General features: G+C 46.2%; 1 protein-coding gene and 1 long non-coding RNA gene across 3 annotated transcripts; both read left to right on the top strand.

The window, feature by feature from the left end:
- The first annotated feature begins 9,755 nt into the window (after positions 1-9,755).
- On the top strand, positions 9,756-16,859 carry LOC119291577. 2 transcript variants are annotated; one of them, XR_005142529.1, is made up of 3 exons: positions 9,756-10,028; positions 16,529-16,617; positions 16,814-16,855. It is a non-coding gene; the product is annotated as an uncharacterized LOC119291577 (long non-coding RNA). The 2 variants fall into 2 exon arrangements; XR_005142528.1 differs by having other exon boundaries at positions 9,757-10,028; positions 16,707-16,859.
- Positions 16,860-16,931: 72 nt separating this feature from the next.
- Positions 16,932-18,710, top strand: LOC119291576 (transcription factor ILI6). The gene is made up of 2 exons (XM_037570357.1): positions 16,932-18,043; positions 18,320-18,710. The coding sequence occupies exons 1-2, from the start codon at positions 17,918-17,920 to the stop codon at positions 18,470-18,472; spliced, it is 279 nt and encodes a 92-aa protein (XP_037426254.1). The 5' UTR covers positions 16,932-17,917; the 3' UTR covers positions 18,473-18,710.
- The last annotated feature ends 1,161 nt before the right edge of the window (positions 18,711-19,871 follow it).

Genomic DNA, 19,871 nt, shown 5'->3' with positions numbered 1-19,871 from the left:
TAATCAATTGGAACCTCTTTCAAAATAGTGGAATCATTACTAACTAAAGTTGACATTCTTCCAAATCCACTTTCATAAATATCACACTAAGATTCAACACCCTCCAAAATAGTGGGATCACTAATTTCTAAAGTTGACACTCTTCCAAACCCACTTTAGATGATAGTATTATTCATACTCCAAAAGATATAAGTGAAGATCATGGAGCATTCTACAATTAATATAGACTAACCAATATCCAAGCTCAAAATATATAAGTGAAGCACACGAAGCATTCTGTAAAACCATACTCAAAAGATATAAGTGAAGCACATGAAACATTCTATAAATCAATGAAGGGCTATCTCATACTAGCATGGTTCCTAAAGAAAAAGAAAAAGACAAGGGACAGAAATCATGTGAACAAAACAAAAACCGAGGTATACCGATAATTGTTGAAGAAGAAAGATGGGATGCCAACCGGGGCATCCCCAAGCTTAGATGCTTGAGTATCCTTGAAGTATTTACTTGGGGTGCCTTGGGCATCCCCAAGCTTGAACTCTTGCCTCTCTTTATTCTTCTCACATCGAACTCCTCGTTCTTCGAACACTTCATCCACACAAAACTTAACAAAAACTTTGTGAGATCCATTAGTATAATAAAGCAAATCACTACCTTTAGGTACTGTTGCAAACTCATTTCAATTTAATATTAGCACTTTATCTACTGTATTCCAACTTCACCATGTTTCATACCCCCCGATACTACCCATGGATTCATCAAAATAAGCGAACAACACATAGAAAACAGAATATGTCAAAAACAGGACAGCTTGTAGTAATCTGGAAATTTAGTAAACTTCTTTAACTCCAACAATTCTAAATAAAATATTAAAATTTAAAATTTTTATAGAGAATTAATGTGCAAAAAGTTTCAAACCCATTTGACTTTCCAGTAAAAAAAATGTAAATTCACGCGCTACAGCCAAAGTTTCTGTTTTTGTACTGCACATAGTAAACAAGCAATCTAATCATCCTAAAACAAAAGATTGGCACATTATTTTTATAATAGAAAGCTTATATACAAGGGGATAATTATTTACAGAGAAACTTCCATGAAAAGTTCTACATTGTTTCCATGAGCATGAACACAAGTGCTTAAGGTCGACCCTCACTTCTCCAATGCATAACTTTCCAATCACTTCTCTTCTTGGAAAACTATTTAGGCATATGAGGCAAGTGCATCTTTTTGTATTTTCATTTTTTTGATTTTTTTGTATGTTTCGCCCACAACTAAGAAAATCAAAAAGGGAAAACAAAAACTACTTAGTGAAGAAAGCAAACAAGCACACCTAAGAATATCAACCCCACGCTATTGCTCCCCAGCAATGGCGTCAGAAAAGAGCTTGATAATCCCCAAGTGCAGGGAATCATTGTAGCAATTTCCAAAGGTGGAAGTGATAAGCATGGAGTGTTGAACCCACAAGGAGCTAAAGGTAAGATCAATATTTTCTCAAGTCCTATCTGCCACTGATACGACTCTACGTACACCGAACGTTTGCTTCCAACTAGAAACGAGAAATAAAACTACGTTGTGGGTATGAAGAAGATAACTTTGTATGATATCGAAGAGCTAAAATATAAAAGTAGGTGTTTTTATCATAAATTTAGAATATATTTCTAAATATTATAAATAGCGAGTGTGGAATAATGATGGGTTGGTGTGCGGAATTATCCTAGGCAATTGTTAACAAGACCGGTATCACTATTGCAATTTCATATGAGGGAGAGGCATAAGCTAACATACTTTCTCTTCTTGGATCATATGCACTTATGATTGGAACTCTAGCAAGCATCCGCAACTACTAAAGATCATTAAGGTAAAGCCCAACTATAGCATTAACATATCAAGTCCCCTTTATTCCCATACGTTGTGACCCACTTATTTGTGTTTATGCTTCTGTCACTCAAGCAATGCAGACAATAAGTAAACCATGGACATATTGCAACACCCTACAGCGGGAATCCCTCACGCTTGCACGACACGGAGGGCATAATAGGACAGCACCAAAATAAACCATACAACTCATACCAGTCTAGATCATCAATCAACCCAAAGACAAAGGATATCTACTCAAAATATCATAAGATGGCAACACATCATTGGACCATAATATGTGGCATAAAGCACCATGTTCAAGTAGGGATTACAGCGGGGTGCGGGAGAGTGGACCTCATAAAAGAGATAAGGATGGTGATGATGATGGTGATGTTGATGAAGACGATCACTGCGGCGATGATTCCCCTCCCGATGTCACTCCGGCGCCACTGAGAGAGGAGGATAAGTTCTCCCCTTGTGCTTCCTCCTCCATGGCCTCTCCCCTGGATGGGGAGAGGTTCCCTCTCTGGTCCTTGGCCTTCATGGCGATGATGGCCCCATCGAGATCCTTCCCCATGGCCTTCGGTGATGATGGCCCCCTCCGGCAGGGTCCCAAAGAGGGCTTAGATTGATTTATCATGGCTACAGAGGCTTGCCGCGGCGGAACTTCCGATCTAGGTTATTTTCTGGAGGTTTGGGTATTTATAGAAGAGGTTGGCGTCGATGACAAGTCAAGGGGCCCCACAGGAAGTCCACGAGGCACAGGGGCGCGCCCCCACCCTCGTGGAGCCCATGGGACTTCCCTCCGGTAGATTTTTGTTCCAGTATTATTTTATATTTTCCCAAAAAAATCTTTGTTGATTTTCAGCGCATTCCGAGAACTTTTATTTCTGCACAAAAACAACACCACGGTAGTTCTGCTGAAAACAGCGTCAGTCCGGGTTACTTCTAATCAAATCATACCAAAATCATATAAAACTATTGTAAGCATGGCATGAATACTTCATAAATTATAGATACGTTGGAGGTGTATCACCAGGCTAGTCAATAGATCATCTCATATTCATTAGAACAATCTCGTGGTAGATACATGTACTCTGTACTACACCCTTATGAATATAATCAAAAGCAGGATGTAGGGTATTATCTCTTCGAGAGAGTCCGAACCTGGGTAAAACCCTATGTCCATGTTACCATCGCTCCAAGACACCTAGCTTAGGACCCTTACTACGAGATATGTCGAATATAGAACCGACAGTCGCCACTCCAGATTTGGAACTCCCCACGCAGAGGCAGGGCAGCCGAGACCCGGGCTTTGCCCGGCGGCTGCCTCAGGCGACGAGGAGGTGGTGGGCCGAGGTGGGGAGGGTGCCGAGGCGGCGCGGCTAGGGTTCCCCCGCCGCCGCCTGGGGAGGCGACGCGGGGGTCGCGAGAGGGGGAGGGTCGCCTAACCCAGGTGACATGTACCTGGTCAATGTCTAGAAACACAAAAGAGGAGGGTGCCCTCTTACCCATGGGGCAATGATTCAATTTGATTCGATAGGATAAAAGTATGATACAATCTCATATGTCAGTCCCTAAATATAGTTTCGGTGGTGTAAGCATATTTTAGTTTGAAATTTGCGTCGATATAATGTGGGAAATCGACCCTCCTTTTTCATGGAACGTAGAGTAGGAAGTGTTTTGTTTATGAACCAAACATAGAATCCTGAATCTTATGTCTTTGAATATGAGTTTTATATGCTAACATTAGGGCTCTAATCAACAATTTTTTGGGGGAAAAGAGAGCATCCTAGTTCTCATTTGTTTCTCAACATGGCGGCCCTTTAATAGAGGCATGCGAAGTTTCATTAATGCATCATGTACGCTATCTACTGGTTATTATCTGTTTTGCCTTGGTAGTATCGATTTGTTGTATTTTCCATGTGCACATTGTTGTGTATGTTATACCAAGCCGATGTATATCCGTGAATCTTGTTGTACTGATTATGTACGTCATTTCTCTTAGTTACTAACTAATGTAGGTTATATTTATACAAATCCAATATGTTTTAAGTTGTAATATATTTATGAATATTCCTACCATTTCATTTTATAAATAGACGGGCGCGGCAACACGCTCCGTCAATGATCTACTCCCTCCGCCCCATAATATAAGAACGTTTTTTACACCGCACTAGTGTCAAAAACGTTTTTATATTATGGGACAGAGGGAGTAGTATATATCTATGAACCGACGCTTGATCCCAATAAGTAGCATATGACAGTTTAGCATATAAACATAGCATGCTTAATTCCTTGAACACCAGTTGTAGATGAAAGCCTAAAAATAGAAATGGATGTAATTATGAAAAAAAGGGGGAAAAGGACTACATGGAAATGGAAGTCACTAGAGTCCCTTCTAACAAGGAAAAAGCTAAAGAACACATGAGAAGGCGTATAAGCTATCGCACATACAACTTTATTTGCACCACTAGTCGAGCAACCTTGTTACTACTTACAATCATTTTTTTAAAGCACATACAACTTTATTTACTACTTACAATCTTTCTTTGTCTTGACGAGACGTAGCTTTTGGAGATCAATGTGATGTGCGTTGCAGTCTGCCTGCTCAGCGTCCATAATTAGTAGGCGCGCCACACCTAACTAGCTAGCTAGAGTATGTTGTTTACATGGGGTTCCAGTGAATCAAAACACTATTAGTGTGCAGTAGAGTTACCGGATGAGCGACAAATGTTGCAACCTCAAGGATGTACTAGTACACAGCCAAATGGAATTCCTTGGCCACTGGGGTTATGATTTCTGTTAGTAGTGCCCACTGGGTTGATTACCCCTGTCAAAGCGTGGGATTAAGGGATCTGCCCTAAAAAGAAGTGCACTCCCCTCCCCCATCTATGACACCACCAAGTGCAACAAACGCTTTAATCTTTTTTTATCCCGGTTTCCCCCCTTTCCGTTCCTCCATTGAGGCTCTCGGCCTAAAAATTCCCTCCCCAACTATACCACTGCTTACTTTAGCAAATTGGAGCGGGTGATGACAACTTAACCCACCAATGGCCGGGGAATAAATTCTTAAAGCCCAAACTTTCTCGATGGTGGAATCGGGCGAAAAAGAAAGAAAGAAAGAAAGAGAGCCGGAGGGAAAAAGGAATTAAAAGAGGCACAAATGCACGCAGCATATATCCGCCGGTCGCTTACCACGGAAGAATCAACGGAGGAATATGATTTCATTTCTCCCCCGGCCGTGTCAATGCGTAGAAAATTGCGGCACCGTGGAATCAACCCACAGTGTATGTGTGTGTGAGAGAGATAGAGCCGTGTCACGACCGAACTCCGTTTGTCTTCTATTTGACCCTGCTACAAAACAAACGATTCCGACGGCGTTCGAAAAAACAAACGATTCCAACGTGGGCGCCTGATTTTGACACGCTATAAGTATTGTATGGAGTATTTGTATCATGCAGCCGGCCGGCCGGTACCACAGCTATGGCTACCAATATCGTGCTGTAGCTTTCTAGCTAGGAGATGGTACGCGCGTAGGTTGGGTTGGGTTCAAAGGCAAAGAAAAAGACTGTAGGGCGATAGGGCTGTGCGTGCGTGCGTACCTGCTGCGAGTGGCGACAAGGCTTCGCTAGCTAGAGGCAAAAGAAGTGGAAATGGAGACGCGGCAGGGTGTGTGAGAGAGAGAGAGAGAAGTGGAAATGGAGACGCGGCAGAGAGAGAGAGAGAGAGAGGCGAGCGACCCCATGGATCCGGCGGCACGTGCACGTACGATAGATCGGCCTCGGTGGTGTGGCGTGAGCTGTGCGCGTGTGACCACACCACCCTCTATAATAAAGCGACTTATTTGGTTTGAGGAGCTCACATGTATGTACGCCTAACTCACCGCCCGGCTAGGGTACCAGCTTGCTTGGGCTGGGCGTGCTGGCTGCGCTGTGTGCGATGCGACGTGGTATTTTCTTTCTACGCAAGCATGTTTAAGGCCCACCTGATCTCGCTATCCTTCTATCACACCCAGCGGGTCCAATGATTTCATTGTGCTGCATGCTCATGCTCATGCATGGACGCAGTGGCGGCTTCTTGCATTTGCGTTTACTGGGCAGGGCAGGGCAGGGCAGGCCCAAATTAAATGTCACTTCAAGGGAAAGCTTGCTTTTCATTGAGCGATCCATGCAAGACCGGTGAACACCACCACGCCAAGGGAGTAGTAGTAGCACTAGTACGATTCGTTCGATCCATAGGCTGACCGGCTGGCTTTTCGGGCGAGTTTAGCTTAGCTACCTTCCTTGCCTTTGCCTTCTGTTTGAAGCCACCCTTGACCTAAAATTATTCAATGCATCTCAGGCCAGTACTGCCGGTACTTAGGCCAACTCCACCGCGCGACCCTATCCTGTCCGCCCCCGTCCGTTTGGGGTAAAAAGATAAAAGAGGCGGCCCAGCGCGCGGCCTCAAACGGATAAATGTCCGGATTCCGTCCGTTTTCGACCCATCCCCGGCCCAAACTTACGCTCGGTTTGAGGCGAAACGGACAACGCGCGGACGGGCGGGACGCGCACGCTTGTCCTCCCTTGGCCCGCCTGTCGGTGGGAGAAACCAAAACCCCCCACGCCCATTTGGCGCCATTTGCCCCAAACCATTCCACGTCCCTCCCGCCTCCCCCTCTCTCCCCCGTCCATGGCCGACGCCCCGCCGAGTTCCGGCGGCCTGGCCGTCGACCCGCCCGCAAAGGTGAAGAAGAAGGCGCCAAGAAATCCGCGGTCAGGGTGCACGCCGAAGGAGATCGCCAAGTTGGACGTGGAATCGGCGAAGAGGAGGGAACGGAGAGCGGTCGTCAAGGTCAATGCCGCCGCGGCCAAGTTCGCCGCCCAGCGCGAGGAGCTGGAGGCCGCGCGGCGCAAGGCCGCTGCCGACGAGAAGGAGGACCTCGTCAACAAAGCGCACACCATCCTCATGCTTGGCATGGGCCGTCCTGCCGGGTTCCCTGCAGCGGTCGTCGGCCCGGCGAGCACAGGCTCGTCGGTCGCCCGGCCTACTCACTGCCAGTCGCTGACATCGCGCACCGCGCCCATGTTGCCCTGCTTCCCTCCTCCAAGGCACGACGGCCAGACCCGTTTCTCGGGGTCGCCGGACGTGTTCGCGCCGTCCACACCGCGCCCCGCGGCCGTCATCGACCTCAACGTCACGCCTAGGTCCAGGAGGTGGCCCTTGCGATCATGAGCGTGGACTTGTCGAAGATAAGCGACAAGACGAGGGCCTGGTTCGAGGCCAGGCAGAAGGAGATGCTCGACGCCGAAGGCCTGAACTAGGTCGTCCGATCGGCGTGGCCGTTCTTTTTGAGGCTGGCATGGGTGCCGCCCGCCCGCCCGTCCGGCCGCTGGTAGTGTGCCGGCGAGAAAACATTCATTTTGGAGGCCGGCTGTGTTGCCGGCCGCTGGCTGTGTTGCCGGCGAGGAGAACTATTCATTTTTGAGGCTGACTGTGTTGCCGGCCGCTGGCTGATGCCGGCGATGGACGTGTAGGCCGCTGGCTTTGTTGCCGGCGTGATGAACCGGGGCCGCCGCTGGCTTGAACTAGGGCTTGGCATTTGAAATGTTGCTTTTAGTTTTTTAAGTACACGCGGACAGGATGGGGCAAATGGATGCGGCCGCGCATTGGGCGCACGGCCACCGCATCCCAGGACACGCCCGGACAGGACCTCAAATCCCTGTTCAAACGGACAGAAAACGGACAAAACGGACGTCCATTTGGGGTCGCGCGGTGGAGTTGGACTTAGTACATGGAGTGTGGAGTACACATATACGGAGTATATATATATAATCTGTTTTCCCTTTTGGTGAACCGATCAGCCAGGAACAGGCCCCAACCATTCATTTTTCAAAGACGGCCGCTTGTCGATCGAGATCATCATGGCCTTAACCGACGCAACGCTCCAGCGGCCCGCCGATGTGCGCGGCGGGATCGAGCGTGACAGATAGAAGAAGAAAAAACGACACTTTTTTGTACGTATCAAAAGTGGCTGGCGAAGAAATGATCATGGGCCAGGCCAGTCCGGAGGCGCCGCTTCCCAGCCTAGCTAGAAAACTCTGGTCGTGTACGTTGGCGTCGCGCCGGCCGCCGCCGCCGCTTCGTGACCTTTTTCCTCGCACCGCGGCCAAGCCCTGTCCAATCTGTCGCCGTACACGCGCACTCACCTACAGTAGTACGTAGCCCGCGCGGTTGGTCCAGGTGTCCATGTCCAACCGTCGTTTGGTGTCCAATCCGTTGATGCGGTCCACCCCCGCCCGGCGCCCATCGACGTCGCGTCATCGCCCGCAACCGGGTACGTACGTACGTACGCCCGCCGCCGCGCCCACACCACCACACCATATACACGCGATCGAAGCGGTCGATACGGCGGCCGGCGACGCCGACGCCGACGCCGACGCGTTTGGTTGGGTTCGGTTAGGTTTGTCTTGCCGCACCGATGGCTCGAGCTGGTCAATCCAATCGTCCCGTCGTCACCTCACCTCCGATGGGGACGTCGTACCGAACCCACCCCACCCCACCCAGATCCATCCGCTCGCCCGCAATGCAGAATAATTCATGTACGGCCTGTTTGGTTGGAGACTTATTTGCCACGCCTAAGCTAGCCACACGCGGACACCTGTGGCTCGCCACACAAACTGTGGCGCTCAAAACAAACGCCGCACCTTAGGCAGAAATTTCTACAGCGGATGCTCCTATGGGCTGAGCCAAATATTAGTATAGAACCAAACACATGCCAGGGAGCTGTGGCACGCCACACTTTGGCGTGGCAAGCTAAGGTGGCGACCAAACAGCCCCGTAGTACGATACGAGTGGTAGTACGTGGCCTCTGCCTCTCTTCAGGAAAACGACCTGTACTACTGCCACCACCGCGGTACCACCCACCACGCCGCCCTTGTTGTTTTCCCCCGGGCCGGGCCGGACCCCGGCGAAGATCGACACGGACGGACAGAGCGGGTAGGGTTGTGTGGTACATCCTGCGACGCTGATCCACTGATGCGGGCAGGGGCGTGGCTGGCTCTGAAACTCTCGGCTCTCAGGTGCATGCGTGCGTCCTCTGGCTCGCAGATCGGAGGAAATGCAACGGCTGGGCAGACGGATTCAATGGGGTTGGTCGCTCCTCCATGAATCTTGATGGGCTAGCACGCCGATGGCCGCGGTGTGGTCCTGATGAGAAGAACGTATAGCGGAGATGTGTGAGCGCGAGCCCGTGGACTGGCAATAAAGGCGTGTACCGCCACTACCACTCTGCTGTCTGTTTGTTTCGGCCTGCCTGCAGCTGCGCTCCTGGCCTGGCAGCAGCAGCTGATGATGATGGTACTAGCACGGCCACACCGACGCCGTTTTGGACGGTAGCTCGATCCGTCCGTGGCGCGCTGAGTCTGATGTGGAGCACGTACGCAGCGCACACGAGGTGTGACGAGGTCGCTGGATGGTGTTGGCGTCTGGTCATGTGGCCTGGCTGGCGCCCAACTGGGCTGGACAGGGAGAGGGACTACTGCTGGGTTGACGACGAAAACGATCGCCTGCGCCTGCCCGCACGGCCGTGGCTGCACGTCCACCACCGTCTCCGTCCGTCCGTTGGAGGGATGGGGACGCACGCACGCACGTACGTACTCCGTGTGGTGCGACGGGGTTGGGTGGGTGGGTGGTTGGGGCGTGGCTCTTGCCTGGTCGCGCTCGCGTCGCACGCGGCTGCGGTCTCCGGCGCCAGCCGCGTGCCGCGTTGGGCTGCGTTGTTGAATCCGTCAGCACGAAACTACTACAATGTTATGGGCTGCCCACCTCCCCGATTCAAGGCCCATATTTATTTTTTCCTTTCCCGAGTAAAAAAAAGGTCCGAGCCGAACCTTAACGGGCTGGCTCGAGCTCCTGAAGGAATTCAGCCCATTGTAGCCCAGTTGAAGCCGACGCGCACGCCACCCATCCCACCCTGCTTCGCATTTCTCAAAAAAAAAAAAAATCTGCTTCGCTTCGTCTCGGCGGAGGAGCGTCAGTGCCGCCGCGCCCAGATCGCTCCCGCGGCTCCGCTCCCTCTCTTCGCTTCTCTCTGCCACCAGTGGCGTTCTGTTTCGATCCTATCCTATGGCGCCACCTCCCCCCACTCTCTTCCCCAAAATGTCGCCATCTCCCGCTAGGGTTTCGCTGTAAGTTTCCCCTTCCTCCTTCGTACATTATGGTGTTCTTGTAAATCGGCACTCTTATGGTGGTAAGATATATTTTGGCGCCTAGATTTGGTTTACTTTTGTGCTTCGCTCGCTGTCATCAAATAGTCAATGCTTCGCTCGCTGTCGTCAAATAGTCAATGCTGATGATTATGCTGCGGTTACCATTTCCTCGAAATGCTGTTGCTGCGCTTCGATAATTCCATGCCTAGGTGCTTGCATTAATGGCCTATGTTGGTAGAGAGACCCTAATGATCAGGATGTTGATCATGACCTATGTTATTAATAATAGAGAAAGGAATGGAGCCCCCAGACCGCTTCATATATTCAAACTGATAAAAGTTCAGTACCAAGAGTGAGATGGCCATCCACGGAAATCAGAAATGTCTTCCTTGCTAATAGAATGGATCAAGTGCCTTTTTACAAACTCTGGGTGTGTCCACGCAAACAAAGCATTCAGGAAACTTGATGTGTCAATTGCAGGGCCAGTTTGATCTTAATTGGTGTTTGCGAATGATTGCTTGATCCAACTCCAAAAAGGCTTTCATGTTGTACTAGTGCATTTGTATATCATCCGCCCTTTTGTTCGGTAGGAAATCATGTGTTGATGCACTTTTAATGAGATATGGGCCATAATGATATATAGTACGAAGCGGAGACTAATCGATATATTCAGACTACCTACCTTTGTTGAGGGATGGGACGAGTGACAGAGTAGGAAACAAAAAGTAAATGATATATTCAGACCGTATAGTTTCTTTGTTACTAACCTTACCGTGAGAATTCTGGTTCTGCAAGTGCTATATGTTTTAACCATGGAAAGATTTAACTATGTTGCTCTAGAGTCTAGCTGCTGTGCGGGTACATTTAGCTCTATGTTACTTAAGAAGCTATTACATTGGTAGATTTAGCTACTGATTTGGAACCTCCCTGACCTGCAGTAAGAAGCTACCACGTATGTAGATTCAGTTACTGAAACCTCCAGTGACCTGCAGTATAGATTGCATTTAAAAGTGCTGTTGAACCTACAGTATAGATAATGGGTTCAGGGAACTTATTTCTGGTAAACAAATGTGAAGGTTCATTTACTAGGTATCCAATCATTGAGAATCAAGCTTCTCTGATTTTGAATCTGAATAGGTGGTAGATTTCGTGTAAAGAGGGTTTGTTTGCATGCAGACACACATTATGCTACACATAGCCTGCAATTATGTCTCAACAAATTTTACTCTATTTACTCTATTCAGCCTGTACTACCGACTCAATCCCGATGCCATGGCTACAGTATCCCTCTAAACAACACTTCTGTACTTCTTAAATTACTCGAATGTAACTATCCGCCGTTTTCTGGAACCAACAATTTTCACATCTATGATCCATAACTTAAAATGCAACTGCAGGACCATGCTAGGAATTCGGAAAGGTCTTCCTTGGTATGAATGCACCAAGTGCCTTTTCCAAACTCTGGATGTGTCCACAAGAACAAAGCAGTCAAGAAATATGATATGTCAATTGCAGGGTCAGTTTGATCTTAATTGCTATTTGCAAATGATTGCTTGATCCAACTCCAAAAAGGCTTTCATGTTGTATTAGTGCATTTGTATATGATCCGCTTTTTTGTTCGTTAGGGAATCATGTGTTGATGCACCTTTAATGAGATACGGGGCATAATGATATATAATAGGAAGCGAAGACTAAGTGACATATTCAGACTACCTATCTTTGTTTGAGAGATGGGGCAGAGGGACAGAGTAGGAAGCAAAAACTAGATGATATATTCAGACGGCCTAGTTTCTTTCTTACTAACATTACTGTGTGAATTCTAGGTCTGCAAGTGCTATGTGTTTTAAGTTTTAACCATCGAAAGATTTAACTTTGTTACTCTAGAGTCTAGATGCTGGGCTGGTGCCTTTAGTTCTATGTTACCTAAGAAGCTATTACATTGGTAAATGTAGCTCCTGATTTGGAACCTCCCATGACCTTCAGTAAGAAGCTACTGCATAAGTGGATTCAGCTACTGAAACCTCCAGTGACCTGCAGTATAGATTGCATTTAACGATGCTGTTGAACCTGCAGTATAGATCATGGATTCAGGGAACTTCTTTCTTGTAAACAAATGTAAAGGTTCATTTATTAGTTATCCAATCATTGAGAATCAAGCTTCTCTGGTTTTGAATCTGAATATGTGGTAGGTTTTGTGTAAAGGGAAGCTTGTTTGCGTGCAGACATACATTACGCTACACATAGGCTGCAATTGTCTCAACAAATTTTCATTCTCTTCTACTCTATTCAGACTGTACTACCCACTCACAAAACAACATTTGGGACTACCAATGCCATGGTTACAGTATCCATCTAAACAACTTTTATACTCCCTCCGTCCGGAAATACTCGTCGGAGAAATAGATGTATCTAGATGTATTTTAGTTCTAGATACATTCATTTTTAGGCATTTTTTCGACAAGTATTTCCGGACGGAGGGAGTACTTGATAAATCTGTAACTATCACCCGTTTTCTGGAACCAACAATTTTCACATCTATGATCCATAACTAAAAATGTATTAGTAAATTGAAATGCATGGCTTGGTGAAAACGATTCTTGAATGTAGGTACACCTATTGAACTAAAATTCTCAATCTTGGACCTCTAACATGGAACAAAATAGATTTTCTAGTCTAGCTACATTTGTGCTGTTTTTTTTTTTAAAAAAATTGTTGCATCAGCCCAGTAGCTATAATCCTATAATCATGTTTACTAGATTGAGTAATAAATTATAGAAAGAAACACACATATCTACTGATAAGTATTTGAGCATGTAAAATACGTATACTAATTGCATCAGAACCGGAAATTGTAACCAAATACTTTAAAGATTTTTGCATATTGATCGCAAATGCAATTTTCTTACTGCTTCTAGAGCAGAACTTCTACCAAACATTAAGTATGAACCCTAGTTCATTGTGTGTGAGTTACGATGTAATCTATTTACCAGGCAAAAATAAACTTAATCGGATGAGAGTCCTGGCTGCAATTATTTATGGCCCCCCTTGCCTAATACGTAAACCTTGGCAAAACAACAAAATACTATTAACATGTGGTGTCAGCACAGGTGCGGTGTCAGCACAGGTGCATACTTCATTTTTATCATTTTTCCTCTGAAAATTGTAATGCGGTTAGAAAGAGTTCGATTTCTGCACACCTTATTTTTCCTTATAACATGCATTTTTCACACTTGTTTTTATCAAGAACATGCACTTTTGCATGCTTCATTTTATCTGGTCCATCCAAGTTTGGATATTTGAGTTTATGCTCATGTCATTGGAGAAACTAACATTTGGGAAATTCAGATGATATTTTCGACAATGGGTTTGAATGGAATATTCAGTGCTAGGAGTTTATGTGATCAATCAACTTGTATCTACGGGACTATCACTATCATGGAAACCATCCTGAGCTGGAACTGGCTACCCAATCGCCCGGGCACAAAATTCTACGATTGGAAAATTATTAACTCCATTAGGTGATGGTGATTCTCTTTAGTGTCTTAACTAAAGATTTCTGCTCCCTAGAGGAAGCACTTCCTTATTTCCATGGTGTTCAACTCGCAGTAGTTTATTTGGCTAAAACAGATACACATGGACCAAAGTTTAGGCATGAATATATGGTGGCTTTGATATGCATTGAAGATAGAACCAAGGGAGTTGAAGCTTTCGGCATCGACGTGTGCACTTGCACACTTCCTTTTTGTGAACAGTATTCCTCAAAATGTCTCCCCAGACCGGCATAATCACTTTGCTGGGTAACCTGCACATTGTATTTCGTGTTCTGCAGCCCTACTAGCAGATGATTTTCAACTTCGTAGTACATGTCGGTGCGTTCTTACGTGCCTTTTGGGGGATTTAATGCTACTCTATTTTCATTTTTGTCCAGTTCTGAATGTCTGTCACCCGAAACTCAATACTAGGGTAAATTTAGCCGATGGTGCCTGAACTAGTAGATGTGCACTGATTGTAGCTTTAGCCTTAGAATATTTATTTTAATTTCCTGTTTACCAACCGCCCACCCTAGTATAATCTAGCTTTCAATGATGAGCATGTTGAGGTTCTGCAGCAAGATCTGGATTCTTTTCCTTGTTAACTGAAAACTAGTTGTATTGTATCTTTTCGGTTGTTGGGCACTGAGAGCGCTGTCAGAACCTTAGTTTGAATATTTATTAGCAAGTAGGTCTTAGATTTCCTAGAAATAGCCAGTCATCTTGCAGGAGTGTTGAACTGAAGACAGCTGACCGTCAGTATCTCCAGATCATATGATTCCCTCTCTTGTGTCAGAGTAGTACCTGTCATTTCATTAAAAACCCTGTTAGTCATATAGTGTGAGTGGAAGCTTCTTGCCTTACAAAATCAACCTTGGTAATTTATTGTTTGTTTTACTTGTCTATACCTTTAGGCACATTCCTCGGTATGATTTATCTTCATTCAGGATGTCAGTACATTGTCACTCTTTTCTGGAATTCACTTGTTCTTTTGTCTAGTAAAGACTAAAGAGTCCTTTGCTTGTTGTGGCAACAAGGTGTGATGATAACGTAAACTAACTGTGATATATGTAAAGTTTTTCTGACCAGTACGACTCCATCAATGTTGTGTGGTGGTCGGTGGTCAAAAGATTATCCAACTGATGCCCAAATCATGCCAATGTTGATGAGGAAAGACCGATTTTTGTGGCCAATATTTGCATCTTGCATATTCTTATCGTAACTGAGCAGGACCTGCCTTTTGAGGATCTTTTCAGTATCAGACCATGAGGCTTCATCGTTGCCCATGCTGATCTTTACAAAATTTACCTGGACCTCATGATTCACATATCACTTTTCAAAGTTTACGCACGAACAAGGTGACAGATCTAAAGTATGTAAGGCATGTGAGGGTCTGTTAACGTAACGCAATACGATAAGATAATGCATGTGATTCCTAGCATCTGTTTAGCAGGCAGGCCTACTTGGCCTATTGTATAGTACATAAGCAGTACTCTTTGTTTTCTTAATTGGTCAAGTGTAGACTTAAACAAAAGATTGATCTCACTGGAGTGTGTGACCTTGGGTGGAGGGCTGGGGCCAAGGGGTTTCTTCATAAACAATACCATGTCCACGTGATAACCTGTAGGCGTTTTCTACTAATTGGATCGAGCTACATGTGCCCCGTGAGACATGCTGCCATCAAGATACGCTCGGATCATCACCGACTAGCTGGTTCTAATTGGAGATTTGATGTTTTATATTATTTTCTCATCGTACTTACGTGTAAAATGGTCATTTGGGAGTAGCTTACCCTGCAATTGGTATTCTAGGCAAGCTGTATGATGGTAGTTACACTCAGAGCAGCAGCACCTAACGATCCAGCATTATTGTACTACTGGCAGTGGATCTTGTGAATTGAATATTCCTGAGACAAAGAGAACTTTTAGTGCATGTATATGCTGTGACTGGCTGGCTAATCAGATCGTTATCAGGCTAATAGGATCTTTATTAACCAGCTCGTGCATGTCCGATGTCATTAGTTCGTCATTACCAAATTATCTTACAATACAAGATGCGTTTCTGCTATTATTAAGTTTCACACTAGTATGCTAGATCTCTTGAGCTCTTACATGACTGCATTATCATCGCTGGTGGGCAAATTGTGGCATATTGCATTGAAGGGAGTACCTGCTTATAATCTAAGGATTGAAATGATCAATAACATTGAGCTCCCTGGAAACTTTTATGTTCCAGTATGATGTTTTACTATGTTGGTTGGATTTACTTTTGTGAGTGTAGAGATTTGGGTCAAAATGCAAGTACCCACATGCTTACATTTTGAGGTTCTGCTGTCATGTTCACATCTTAATACTGTCTCTCAAGCTTCTAGAGGGTACGAAGGGCTAATATGTGTCCTACTAGCTCAGGTGTCAGGTCACTGAAGGAATAAAGCTGGCAGTTGCGCTATAGTTGCTGTACTGCCTGGCTCGTTGCATTGACTGGTCAAATTCCCAATGATTCTTCTGAGTTGTCCAGCAACTCTTTCCTGGAAGGACAGATTCATTCTACTATGATCTGTAGTATAGGGGTGCATTTTGCAAACATATTTGGTGCCATATAGTCCAATGCATATACTCTTATTCCTTATAGAGCTAAATGTTGTGCCTGATACATGGGAGTGTTTTTTCCATAATACAGAGTCATGAAGTAAAACTTGTTGCAAACTGTGTTAGCCTACATGTGTTGATACATTCCTGAGAGTTTGTTGGGAGCTGAAAGGGCATACATGATTCAGATATGCTAATTCGTCAAGCTTAATACATTGGGAATCTCAAATTTGCAGAAGGCGTTACTGTTTTGTTTTAAGCATCTACATGCATAGTCTATTGCATAAACGTTGGGGGTCTTTTTCCGTACTTTCAGTCTTTCTAACTAACTTGCCGATCATTTTCCTTGTCATACTTTTAGGAAGCTTGGCTACATCATTTTATATCAGGTCAACTTGAGCAACAGAACAAGAATGAAAATGACTGAAGTAGGGGAACCAAAGCGTTTCAGTAAGTAATCATTTCACGAAATTGCAAGTATGAGTTTATCTGCAACCAGCTCATTCCTTTGTTTCACTCCATTTCTGTACTTGAAACAGTGCACCGATCTGATACATGAACCCACAGTATTGGTTTTGATTCTGCCTGATAATGTGTGGGTGTAATAACACTTGTCAATGTGCCCCATACATGTATTGATTATCAGGCGCCGCAAGACATGGGCCGTGGGTGCCAAATGATCGAAGAGACCAGTCAGCATCATGACACTGCTGAATCTGATACGCTGTGAGGTATTCAGCGCCGGAAAAATCTATTAACTGATCGGTTCGGTTCATGCACTCATGTTTCAGCAGTTGTGCATGGTATTAGTTATATTTTTATAAGGAACAAAGCTGAGATTGCTAAAATTTCTGATCTGACAGGATCGGTATGTAGATAGGAATTAGGAAACTGTACAGAAATGTCACCATAATTACATTGTCTAGGAGGCACTTGCGCATCTATAGAGTAGTGAGTAGTGACTGGAATTTACCCGGTATCGCTGTTCCCCCGGGCCCTAGTGTTTGTGGAGACAAGAGATTTGTGCTTCATGCATGGGTGTACACTGAACCCTAGACATGTCCAAATAGAGCCGCAAACAAAGCCATCTACCAGTAACTGTAGAGCCACTGTTCTTATTTCATACACATATTGAGTACATAATGTGGGGCAAGAACAATAAACCCCACATATATTTTGGCAGTTCGAGAAACATGGCATGTGTTTCTCCTTCTGACAGTACTGGCCTCCAAGTCGTCTCTCCCACCAGCACTTCATCTCCTGTTGTTCAAAGCTTCCTCCCACTTGCAGCGGCGATGCACGAGCAGCATGAGACTCACACAAGCTCCTCAGTATGGTCTCTCTCTCTCTCTCTCTGTCTCTCTCTTCGCAGTCCCGCTTTCAGTTTAATACTTCCTGCATGTGACTGCCATTTGGACCATAGTTTGGTTTTGTCCCTATAGGTCAGGGTCTTGGACTGGGCCGAGCACTGTGTAGATCAGAAGAAACTCACTTCCTCTTGCCTGCCCTTTGGGTTTCTCGGTTTGCAGCTGCCACTATTTAACACCCTAGTAGCCACTCATTTCTTTCTCCCATGCACAACTTGTCTTCCCTCTCTTCCAACACCACTTCTTAGTTCCTCTCCGTCCCTGTCTGCCACCACTTCTGTCTCTCAAACTTGTCTCACTCCAACCATAAACCCTCACTGTCTTAGGCTCTCTCTGCCAAGTATCCAATTCCTAAGTACATCCGATCACTCACATTTGCCATAATGTCGAGCCGTAGGTCACGGTCAAGGCAGTCTGGCTCGTCAAGGATCACTGACGAGCAAATCAGCGACCTTGTCTCCAAGTTGCAGGACCTCCTTCCTGAGGCGCGTCTCCGGGGCAATGATAGAGTACGTATCATTCATCATTGGCGTTATCACTTTATATGCAGCAAATGGTAGTTCTAGAAATTGTAATTAGACTCTTCTGTAGTTACAGTCTAGCATTCACCTTTCAGTCTCTTGGTTACATTAAGGCCTAATAGATGATGAACTGATCAGCTATGTCTTGGACAATCCTACAATTGCATGCTCTTCCGACGCTTCAGCTTGCATGAGCTAACATTAAAGTTATACTGATCTTGGCCTGACAACGGATCCTCTTTCCCTTTGGTTCTCAAAATTCAGGTGCCGTCTTCAAGGGTGTTGCAGGAGACGTGCACCTACATCAGGAGCTTGCACCGGGAGGTGGACGACCTGAGCGAGAGGCTGTCGGAGCTGCTGGCGACCTCGGACATGAGCAGCGCGCAGGCGGCAATCATCCGCAGCTTGCTGATGTAGAGCCGGCTCCCATGCAGTGCGCAGGCGCCTCGTCGCTGTCTTGCTGAGCGCACAAGCCTGAATTTGAGCGTTTGTAGCCTAGGGAACGATCTTTAATTAGTACCGGACTTGCAGGTTACCTACTTAATCCGCGTGTGTACGCTGTCGTCGTGTCATCGTCTTAATCAGGCCCATCTTTTTTGTGTGTGTACTTAAATCAAAGCTCGTCGTGGTTCGTGCAAATTTTGCTCGTGTCTCATTCGTGTGTGCAAGAGTAGGCGTCACCTCTTTCAGCGCCAATTTAAAGTGTTGCTATGCTTGAAAAAAAACTGGGAAGTGTTGCTTGCTTCCTCTTTTGGCACAAGAGGGTTCATGGGAGTTGTCTTCTTTTGGGCAGCAGCAGGGTGGGCGCTGATGAGGGCAGATTCCTTTCGCTCTCCCTTGCTTTCCAGATCTCGCAGCTGCAATTATCAGGACTTCACAACCGACAGTTCCGCGATAACAAATCCAAGCACAGGTCGTTAGCCCGGCCTGATGACTGATCGCAACGCCTGCTTCCCGAGAATACTGACTTGTTGCAAAGAAAAAGAAGGGGGAAAACGAAGGCGATGCATCTAGTAGGAGACATGAGCAGTGACGGTTGCGCTCGGTCAAAAAACTACGGTAGAATTAAAGTGACACTGGCCGTGTGAATGAACTTGTCGATTGACTGCAGACAGACGCGATAACCTTTTCAATGACACGATAAACTACAGTAGTGGGCGGGACGGGGGGATCCAATAATATCTCGATATCATTTTCAATGGGAGCCTACAGGATTCTGCTGTCCTGCGCGCTTCCGGCGTCGTCCCATGCCTAGAAGCATAGCACCCGGTTCCACTACTCGTTCCCGCTAGTCAATCCTGGCTAAGCTAGGTACTAGGAGCTAGGAGTAGTATCCTATGAAAGTCCCAGTTCCGCCGGCCAGTGCCGGCCACTTCTCGGCAACTACCGACTGTGCTCGGCGAAGCAACCACCGCCTCCACCTGGGGTTAGCATCGGCCAGAGGAGAAGGAATAGAAAGAAAATAAACGCGTGGTCAGGTGGAGGTGCGCAGGACACGAGCGCCTAGCGCGAGCTTCGATTCCGCACGGTGCTGGAGCTCGTGGCACGCGTATCGCACCGTTATCAAGAGGAACTTGTTGAGCAGCTGTGTCTTTTTCTTCTTCTTTTGATTTGAGTGAAAGCGCAGCTGCAGACACACGAGCCTCCCACGTCACGCTGGTCGTCGGAGTTTTTATTTTAGTTTTTGCAGATCCATATCGATACATACAATCTCCTAGGCCTACCCGTAAACCTCCCACATCCGTTCGGACCACGCTGTCCGGATCAGGGAAGCCATCCCACACGATTTTGTATCCGTCCGTGACGCGGTCCTGAC

The sequence above is a fragment of the Triticum dicoccoides genome, chromosome 4B, assembly GCF_002162155.2.
Source record: "Triticum dicoccoides isolate Atlit2015 ecotype Zavitan chromosome 4B, WEW_v2.0, whole genome shotgun sequence".
Classification (NCBI taxonomy): domain Eukaryota; kingdom Viridiplantae; phylum Streptophyta; class Magnoliopsida; order Poales; family Poaceae; genus Triticum; species Triticum dicoccoides.
This window is presented reverse-complemented; position numbering and strand designations above follow the sequence as displayed.